The 10,106-nt window shown below is 47.2% G+C and overlaps 1 protein-coding gene across 1 annotated transcript in view; it reads right to left on the bottom strand.

Moving 5' to 3' along the window:
• The window catches only part of ATXN7 (ataxin 7), a gene marked incomplete at its 5' end in the record, with an annotated part of 118,274 nt that continues 108,168 nt past the window's right edge, over positions 1 to 10,106 (bottom strand). Inside the window, 2 exons of the mRNA XM_045290124.1 lie at positions 1 to 4,034; positions 6,405 to 7,422. Of these exons, the coding sequence (XP_045146059.1) occupies positions 4,017 to 4,034; positions 6,405 to 7,422 (1,036 nt within the window). The remainder of the gene's footprint in view (positions 4,035 to 6,404; positions 7,423 to 10,106) is intronic.

Below are 10,106 nucleotides of genomic sequence, written 5' to 3' on the forward strand. Positions count from 1 at the left end.
TTTCATGCAGCCACCTTATTTATTAAGTAGTCCTAATTTTATTGCCCGTTTAGTAACATGTTTGTTCCACAAACTAATTTTTCATAAAGCAAAGCACAACTTTTTCTTATAAATAGTATAAATTATTTTATTTACAGAAACTTGTTACAAAACAAATAGACTATATATTTCTTCTCTTTTAAATATCCAAAGTAATTTTCTATCCCTTGACATTTGTTCATGTTCTATACAGCAGCCAACACAAAGTCCAGCTGAGATGGTCTTGATTATGTGTACAAATGATCAAACTCTTCACACATCTTAAACAGAGGAGATTGCTTTTATCACCAAGCTCAAAAACCAAAAACCAGCCAGATGCTCTCAAGGCCCTACATTCACACTGACAGTATGTAGTGCTCCTTTTAAATGATCTAAACATGTTTCACAAAAGGTTAAAAATGATTATAGTCTGCAAAACAATGAAACTGAACAATCATTTTCAAAGCCCGCCCATCCCCGGGACAGAGTGAGAGACATTAAGAAATTCCTTGGCAACAGAACTCTTGCAGGAAGACAGCTGCCTATATCAATTACATTTTTCAAATTAAATGTTTTTTTCAGAGGTACTTCTTTGTATGGTATTTTTGGAATATAAAATATTCTTAAGTATTCTCTTTTAACTCTATCTCACGAATGAGTAACAAAGCGGACACATCCTGTAAGCTGCCGGTGGCGGAAAACAGGACTGGAAAAACCCTTGGTGCCACTGGGTAACCTACCTCCAAACAAAAGGTCTTCATCTTCAAAGACCTGACAGCATTACAAGCATTGGTGGCTTTCAACTCCTCCCCTAAAATTTAGAAGCAATATTTGGGGTGGGGGTGGCACAAACTCCAAAATTCAACTGAACATTCAAGTCTTTTTAAAAGAAAATCTGTCCAAGCTTCAGGCACTTTCAGTTTTTTCCTCCATTAGTTTTAAACAACTCACACAGCACACACGTGCTCAGCGTGTGCGCACCACACCAACAAAAAGAAAAGCAGTGTGTCACTTATTACATGTAGTCTGTTGGGAAATCAGGCAACTAGGGAGAAGCAATGCCCACTTCATCGGATGAACCCACTCCTAGACGTGAAAAGGGACAGACTTTCACAGACCAGAGGCATCCCTTAAACAGAGGAGGTGGATTCTAGAACTATTGGCTTGGCAGTGAACCACTTCAAATTATAAAAAGGTATTTACTTTTATTAATAAATAAATACTAGATGATCTCAATTGTACCAAAACAGGGTATCAGAAAAAAAGACCTGTGCAAAAATACATATTTAAATATGTACAATTCATTTTTAACAAAATATGTTTTCTGAAATAGGGATACTTCCATATTTATAATAGAACAAGAAATTCCAAAATAAAGATACAAAAGTAGGTTTTGTATTAATTCTTTGTTCATCATTGCAGCACTTTGTTTTTGTAGGTTAAGAAAATTGCAGAAGTCATGAAATTTTATTGGAAAGAATATAAAAATTATCTTGCTTTTAAATTGATACCAAAGTCTGTCTAGAAACAACCCAATCACTGAAAATTTGGTTTTGCAAGTTAATTTAATTCAAAAAAATACTTGCATTCCTGTGTTGTAAATGGTCGTAAGTGTTCATCATAATAAAAAGTAGTTGTAGGAGAAAATAAAAATATTTTAACAACAGTCTAAACTTTAATAGCACTGTTTAGAATAGGTCTGTTTGTGGCAGGCAGAGTCCAAAATGGCTAATTTCCTAATCCTGAAGCTCTGAGTAACCGCCCGGAGACAGAATGAACCTCAAAGACCACTTCAGGCTAAGAAATGAAATGATCAGCACTCGCTAATCTGAGTATCTATGTCCTCAAGCAGCTTGCTGCTGTGCATCCTGCTCACGCCCTTCAGAGCAGCATGCTGTATGTAAATCCCATCACCGAAACAACTTCGTAACCATCACGTCCCCTCAGCTTTGAAAACAATTCTACCCATACCCCATTGCACTTGTCACCAAGGACTCACACTTGGCATGTTCAGTTCCGCGTCTCCTCCACTCTGCCCCCACCCCACCCCCAGCTCTCTGATGGACTGACGGCTAGGCCAAACCTTGGCACCACATCCAACTGGCTTACCTAACTAAGCTTTCGCCTGATTAAACTCTATCATTTAAATATTTACTGATTGATTGCATAATAAGTGAACAGGACAATGTTCCCCCTTGGGGGAAAAAAAAATCAATATTTTACATCAATTGATAGCTAGAGTATCTGCATAAAGTTTTTCTGTTGGTTTTCTTACATAATAAGGATAATTTTGTAGCAATTCACATTATTAGGCTGGTAACCAAGTACTCATATTCGACTTGATGTTGACTTGAAATTCCCTGAAACTTATCATTTGAAACTCAAGAGTCTGGGGGGCAGGACACATTGCTTGGCTCTATCCAATCCAGACAATGATTAGAGCCTTGGAAAATTTACCCTGTTTGTGCAACTTTGTGTGTTCCAAGCAGAAAAGACCTCATTTTCATTTCAGGGGTGTGGTGTCAGGATCACCAGTTTAAAAAGCCCCGGCTCACTCCCAAAATTCAACACCACTTTCTCAAGCAATGATGTGTGAACTTAGGAAGTTCCGTGGGGCTGGGCTACTAGACAGCGTATCCTGGAGGGCTCCACACTCGGGAAGATGGCTGGCATGTAATCCCACAAAGGGAGGCATGTCAGGCAAGTAATACATGAAATTTCCACGTGGGGATGTCTGCCTTCTTTACGCACACACCCTCCTGCTGTCTGCTCTCCACCCTAACAGCATCCTTAAACATCTGTAGTGGGATGAAGGGGGTGGGTGGGGGGAATGTACACACACTCACGCCTGCACACACAACATGGGGAGGGTTCAACGTGGTGACTGATATCCAAGTTCCAGGGCGGTATCCAAAGTGGAGCCTGAGTGTAACGCAGAGCACACCTTGGAAACATTGAAGTGAACTATGCTTCCATGGGTGAGTTTCCGCTGTGTCTTAATAACGTCACTTTAAAAAGGCAACTTTTTGATAACAGAAGTCTGAGTGGGTCAGTCGGCCCAATCAAGCATGCTAATTAACGTGGACAAGATGTCAAAGATGAGACCATTCTTTGAAAACCTGGGCAAGCGCCCCCGACCCCAACTCCAGGATGATTTTACTTCATCCCTGCCCCCACATTTGGCTTTCCTGTATCAAAACTGGCTTGCATTTATTTCACATACCTCTATCTTTTCTTTTAAAATCATATAGGATTGTGTTTGTACCATGAACATTAAGCCTCTAAAATGGTGTATACTTGCTCTCTGGACATCTATGGCTTCAAACCAGTTAGAAAATTCTGAGTGTTTCTTATCTCAAATGACTTGTCAAAACGCTGGGCAAAAACAGGCTGTTCTGTCCTGGTGCCTTGTGCTACTGTCCACGCACCATCCTGGAACGCTGCGACACAAGCCTCCCTTCCACAGGGCTGCTGGGGTGCAGCGCTCTGCCTCTGCCTCGCCTCTGGAGGGCACCTCCAGGTACGAGCCTCACTACTGGCAACTGACCTACAGAAGACAGTGTACAAGAACAAAACAAAACAAGTTGGCAGGGGTGTGCGTGGGAGGGAGGGAGACGAGACTAAATCCACGCTCTTGCCAAAACGTTCCTTCGCCAGCCAATCTACTTGACAGGAGTGGCTCCATGATATACTGCAAGTTACAACAAACACAGGCTTCTCACAGATTGGTAGCACAAAGCAGTCCAGACCACTTAACACTGACAAAAGCAATTCGGTGGCTGAACTTGATCCAGTGTCCTTTATGAGTACTCACTGCTACAGACATAGCTTCAGGGAATCCTTGTTAAAACAACAGCCCGGCAGCTTCCTACCCTTGAGACCCACAGGAAGTTGGGAAAACAGACTCAAAGGCATCGTGGAGTCCAGAGTGTTGCGTGGAGGTGTAACTTGTCCTCAACAGTGTCCAGATTATTCCTCCCCGTGCTACTTTTCAGCTGTCAGGGACGTGCTTTTGGCTTTCAAAAAAGAGGGGAGGGAAACAATGGACAAAGGTAAGTAGGTAGCTGTACACTCGGCAGCCCTGACACTACATTGGTTTCCAAAGGCCACGCTGTTTCTGGAAACGCCACTGAGGGCAGTGCCAGGAGCAGTCAGCTACAGAGTTCGGCCTTGGCTTTTCAAAAGCCTTCATTGCATTTGGCTGCAATCATTCTAGAAGATTTGCTTTTAAAAAAACCGAACAGAGATGCTGGACTGGGTGTTCAGGTCACAGGTTTGCCTTTCCTCACTGACTGTGTCCCTGAGGGAATTCCAGGTTGTCAAGTGACAAGGTCACACAGGCTAGCACCCACAGGTGTGAATGCTCCCAGCCCAGGATGGGCTCCTGCCCAGTGTACTGCCGCCCTGCCCCGTGGTGCGCTGTCTTTAGGTGCTGAAGCCATGGTCCCTCACTTGGGTGGCTGCAGCCAATCAATGAATTTGTTCCACAGCTAGCTCTGCAGGGGACAACAAGATGAGGTTCCTGGCTTCCTAAGAGCAGCATGCTTTGATGCATTTTGTGACTGTTGACCACATTGACATTTTGGTTATAAGTGTAGGGTCCCTCCCTGCATCTAGATGAACATAAACACAACCATGTACAAACTTTTCTCAGGTGCTCACTGGCCTATCAAGCAGTTCCTACAATTTATGCAATAGAGTCAAAATCACAGAGGAAATAGCTCTCAAACACAAAGGTGAGTTTTAGCCAATTTTAAGGACCAGAACCCCCAGGCAAGCGTGCTGGGTTTCCATGTGTACCAGAGTTGCCTCCCTCAGGTGGTATAAATCAGAGGCGGCACGCTGGTAGCTCACCAGCCACACTTGTTTATCAGGCATGTTTGGCTACATCGACTCAAAACTCTCTATTGATTTTAAAAACGGTCAAATTTCACACAGAAGTCCAGATATGAAGATAAAACTGTTTGGGGGAAGCACAGCCCCTGCCTGTAGTGGGGCAGTGAGTGTGCCCCCAATTTCCACAGACACCGATAGTCCTGCTGGCGCCTACCAGCTCCCCTTACTGACTTGTGGGAAGCGGGATCTGAAGGGCTAGATGAAGACGGCAGGCTCAGTGGGACAAACAGCTACCTCAGTGGAAGCTCCCAGGGCTCGCTGCCACTCAAGCAAGCCACTCGGGAAGGTGCGGGGGTGGCTGGACCGCGTCTTGCCGTGTTTGCAATGCACTTTATGCTTATCGTAAACGATGATGAGTGACTACAAGAAGGGAAAGCAGAATGCTCACTGATGCAGGAACACTCGGATAAAAAAACCCCAAAGCCCTCAACAAACAAACATACGGAAAGCCCAGAAGTACTTGAAGCTCAAGCCGAAGGCTGTTTGCAGTTGCTACTTAAATCTGTGGATAATTATTTTCCTCATACCTTTGATAGGTGTTACATTCAGAGATATTGGAGGGGAATTAAATCACAGTAGGGAACTTCTTGGTATTAAAAAAAGAAAAAAGGTCCCAAACCCTAACCAGGCATTTGGCTTGAAGTTCTGAATAGGAGAAGAGGAAAAAGGAAAAAAGCCTCCCATTTTAAATCCGGGTTCAAGGGCAATGCTGCTGTAATTCCTCCTCGCAAGAATAGAGAGCTTCCACCCCGATGGATGAGGTGACCAGATGAGCAAAGGAAGCTGAGGGGAGAGCCCAGAGGAGGCACCCAGCCAGCCAGCCGAGAGAGGAGAGACAGACAGACAGACACAGGCAACTTGGGAGTCCAGCACCCACGTGGCCACTTCCCCTCTAACAGGCCCGAGCACAAGGTCTCTAATCGAGTCGTCCACGCTGAGTTTCCTCTGCCGTGGCACCTGGGCTTTAATCTCGTCTTCCCATCTCCCTTCAGAGGAAGGAGGAGGAAATATGAGGTGAGACGCAACCACAAAGCCTGTAATTCTCTAGGTGAAAATATAGGAAACTCGCCTGCTGTTCCATTTAAGTACTGTGAGCCCCAGCCCCTTCAGCCAGCGCAGGGCCCTGCTTTCCTCGAGGCACCAGTGGAGGGGCTCTCAGGAAGCAGGTGCTCTCCGGCTGCATCTTCACTCAAGACACCATCCACCCCCCTTCCTTCTGGTGTGACTGGCGGTTCTGGAGCCCTTCCTGTTAAACGTGCCACTGTGGTTCCTTACCCAGGAACACCTTCCTCAAGGTATTAGAGAGATTGGTACAGGGCACCCCTTGCCATTTTACCTTCAAATGGCCATGAACTTTTACCTTTTTCTGTTTTTAAAAGACAGCCGCCACACCAATCAACCCAACCACACTGATTTCCAAGCCAGCCAGAGATCCCGAAGAGATCCCAGGGAGTCAGGCATTCCCACAGGGCTCAGAGTCCATTTCCTACCTGATGGAGGTGGGAATTGTTCATCAGTCCTTGTGCCCCTGGGATGGTGCCTGTGTGTTTCATGTGGACGTTGTTCATGGCTGGCAACTTGGCAACCTTGGTGGGTTTGCTGCTGCTACTGCTGCCACTGCTGGAGCCAGGAGAGCACTTCCTCTTCTTCCCCAGGAACCTGTCCAGAGCCGTGGGCGCATGGGTGAAGCTGCTGTAGGAGTTGGCAGTCAGTTCGGGGGACTGGTGGATGAAGGGGCCCAGAGAAAGGGTAGAGTCTCCGCTGTTCACCATCACACTCATCCTCTTGATGGGCTCCACGGGGGTCCCGCCAGGGGGCCCCCTCCCTGCCTGGTCGTGCCGAGTGCTCACTGCACTCGCTTTATTCGTCACACAGCTGAGGCCAAGGCTGTGGGAAGATGTTACCGTTGAGGGGTAGGGAGGCCCAGAGTGAGCTACACAGTTTTTCCTAAAAGATTCCATGGAATGAGAAGAAGAGGAGGAGGAGGAGGAGGAGCAGGAGGCGGCAAAGGCGTGGACCAACAGTGGGGAACTATTTTTGCGCTTCTTTCCTGAGCCCCCACTGTTGCTGTTGCTGTTGCTGTTGCTGCTGCTGCTGCTGCTACTGGCACCGTGACAGTTCGTGCTGTTACCAGGAGGCTCCTTGGGCCTTAAAGACTTGCTGGATTTCAATTTCTGAGGTTTCCTGGACATGGAGGTGGACGGGACTGAGGAGAAGCCAGCCGGCGTGGAGGGGGACGAGGTGGAGGAGGAGACTGGTCTGGACTGCATGCTGCACACGGGGCCCAGGGCGCCGGAGGTGGCAGGCTGCGCGTTTAGTGTGGTTCCGTGAGCCGGCACTGATTTGCTATGTGGGGAGTGGCAGGTGGACGAGAGCAGGACCGGGGGTGTAGAGATGGTGGGTGCCCCAAGGAGGCCGACCCCACACTGGGATGTCAACACGGAGTTTGTCCGGTGAGGAGCTCGGGTGGAGACAGGCGCCGTGGTGCTGGGCACTGGGGGGATTTTCCTGGACAGAGAGAGGGTGGGGTGACAGTCATCACAGCCATCCAAGAAAAGGTCACCCTTTTTACCTTGGACCCTGACCCCAAGGGAAAATCCTGGGCTGCTGCCAACCCAAGAGGTTCCTCACAGCCTTCCCAAAGACCAAGCCCCCACTGTGCTCCATAAGGCCCTGTGTGTGTCCTGTCCCCTGCTCCTCACCCTCCACCACTACTTCTCAGGTCCAAGAACAAGCTCGATTTCACATTACCAGCTGCTGTTGATTCCAACTCATGGGGACCCATCCGCATTAGAGCAGAAGTGAACTTCATGGGGTCTTCAGTGGCTGAGCTGTTCAGAGGCTGGCCACTAAGCCTCTCCCCAGAAGGGCCACTACGTGGGCTCACTGAACCTGGCACCTTTCAGCTAGCAGCTGGGATGGTCCTCAAAGCGGCCCCGTGCCTCTTCTGGCTGGGACACTCTGAGCTCCTGTTTTGGCTCAGCAGCCCTTTCTTGGGCAACCTGGCCTGCTCCCCAAGCCGTGCAGGTGTGGGGTTGCGGCACTGTGCGAGACTGCCAATTAAGGCCAGCCGGGCTTCTTGACAGAGCATTCCCGGGGTACAGCAGGGAGAGCTCAGTGACTGTGGAGAGAACTGCAGAACTAATGAGGAAAAGAGGAAGTGCACTGCGAGGCTGTCACTACTGGGCTGTCTGGCTTCGGTCCGGGGCTACAATAATTGACAAGTGTATAGACAAGAGGCTCAGTTCATTTTTAAATGCAACAGCACCAGATATTTTAAAACTTAAGTTCCAACATTGAAAATGGTGCCAATACAGCTTTGCACTTGACCTATAGGGTAGTTTGGGCTGACCCAGTTACAGCCCTGTTGCAATTTGAGCTCAGCTGGTTTAGAGCAGGGGTTTGCAAACTTGAGACAGAGCTAATCCTGTCCCCAACAATATAAAAATTATTCAAGAGCCATAAATATATTTTCACAAACAAGTGATATCACCATTATCTGCATAATACCTTGAATTTCTTTTCTTTCAGTTTCACTTCAGAGCCCCATGTATGTACTGAAAGAGCCACGTATGGCTCGTGAGCTGAAGTTCAGAGACCCTGGCCTAGACTGGCTGCTAAGGCCCTTCCCAGATATCTAAGAACGACAGTTACTCAAAAAAGACAATGCAAATGTCTGCACCTGCTTTACACACATCACTCACAAGTGAAGTTCTGGGCCTAGGCCAGAACTTTTCAGCCTCTACTGAGTGTTCCAGTCACCAATGGCACCCAACATCAGTGGCACCATAATCTGAGGGATGGGGCCCAGTGATCTCTCCAAGAATCTGGCTCTGTTCTCTGAGAAAGGTGGTGTCCTGTGGCTTCCACCCAGACATCCTTCATCAGAGCATGCATCTTAGCAAGGCCCCCGGGTGGCAGCACAGTGGAGCAGCATGGCTCTCAGTGACAGGCACAACTCTGCTGTTGAGTATTGTGGCCTCTTGTGGCCACCAAGGGACTCAGGAAACCAAGGCCTATGGACCATGGGGAGGGAAAAGCCTTCATAGGGGGATAGCGTGGATCTCTTGGTTCCAAGTTCCTCTTGCAAATGCCCTTTCAGGTAATTTCTAACCATTTGCACGTAAGAATATACGAGGGGGTGCCTGGCCCCCCCAAATCAGAATTTCACCTGGGTGGAGCAGAGCTTTCGTAGTACGCATTTTTCCTATTAGGTGAGCACTGAGCAACTAACTCTGAGTTAGGGCACCCGTGCCATCGCCTAGGAAGGTTCTCTCTGGTCACAGTGAATTTTTTTGTAAAAGCAGTTTTGCTCGAACCTCGTTTTTTTGTGATGGCCGATTTAAGAGAACAACGTGCAGCTGTGAAATTTTGTTTACTGCTCAGGAAAAATGCCGCAGAAACTGCTGTGATGGTGAACACAGCTTACAAGGACAGTGCTATGGGAACAACTCAAGTGTACGAGTGGTTTTCTCATTTCAAAAAAAGGTAAAATGTCAGCTGATGACAAAACTCTTTCTGGACACCTGTCAATTGTCTGAATGGATGAAAATGTTGACTCGTAGTGCATTTTTGGAGTTCATTCCACCAGGTCAGACTGTTCATCAAGCTTTCTATTTAGAGGTTCTGAAAAGATCACACAACAGTGTGTAACAAAAAACACCTGATATGTGGCAGATGGGGACTGGTTTTGCCACCATGACAATGCACCTGCTCATGCAGCTATCTCAATGTGCCAGTTTTTGGCATAAAAATAACAAAAAAAAAACAAAAACAAAAAACCCAGCATGCCTCTCTTGGCCCCCACATCTTCCTCTCTTGACCTCACTCTGGGTGACCTCTTCTTGTCCCCACAAAGGCAGAGGGACATGACAGGTCAGCGATTTGGGGACGCAGAAGAGGTGAAAAAAGAAACGAGGGAGGTGCTGTCAGTCGTCCAAAGAGATGAGTGTGAAAAATGTACTAAGTGTGATGAGAGTACTTTGAAGCTGATAAGGCAGTTTGGTAAAATAAAATACATAGCTTTGAAAAATAATTCCGGTGGACAAGCAAACGTGGTGAAGAAAGCTGATGATGCCAAGCTATCAAAAGATATAGGGTCTGGGGCTTGAAGGTAAACAAGCGGCCATCTAGCTAGGAAGCAACAAAGCCCACATGGAAGAAGCACACCAGCCTGTGTGATCACGAGGTGT

This window comes from Echinops telfairi, unplaced genomic scaffold (assembly GCF_000313985.2).
Source record: "Echinops telfairi isolate 266 unplaced genomic scaffold, ASM31398v2 ScPeMD7_31;HRSCAF=116, whole genome shotgun sequence".
Taxonomy (NCBI): Eukaryota; Metazoa; Chordata; class Mammalia; order Afrosoricida; family Tenrecidae; genus Echinops; species Echinops telfairi.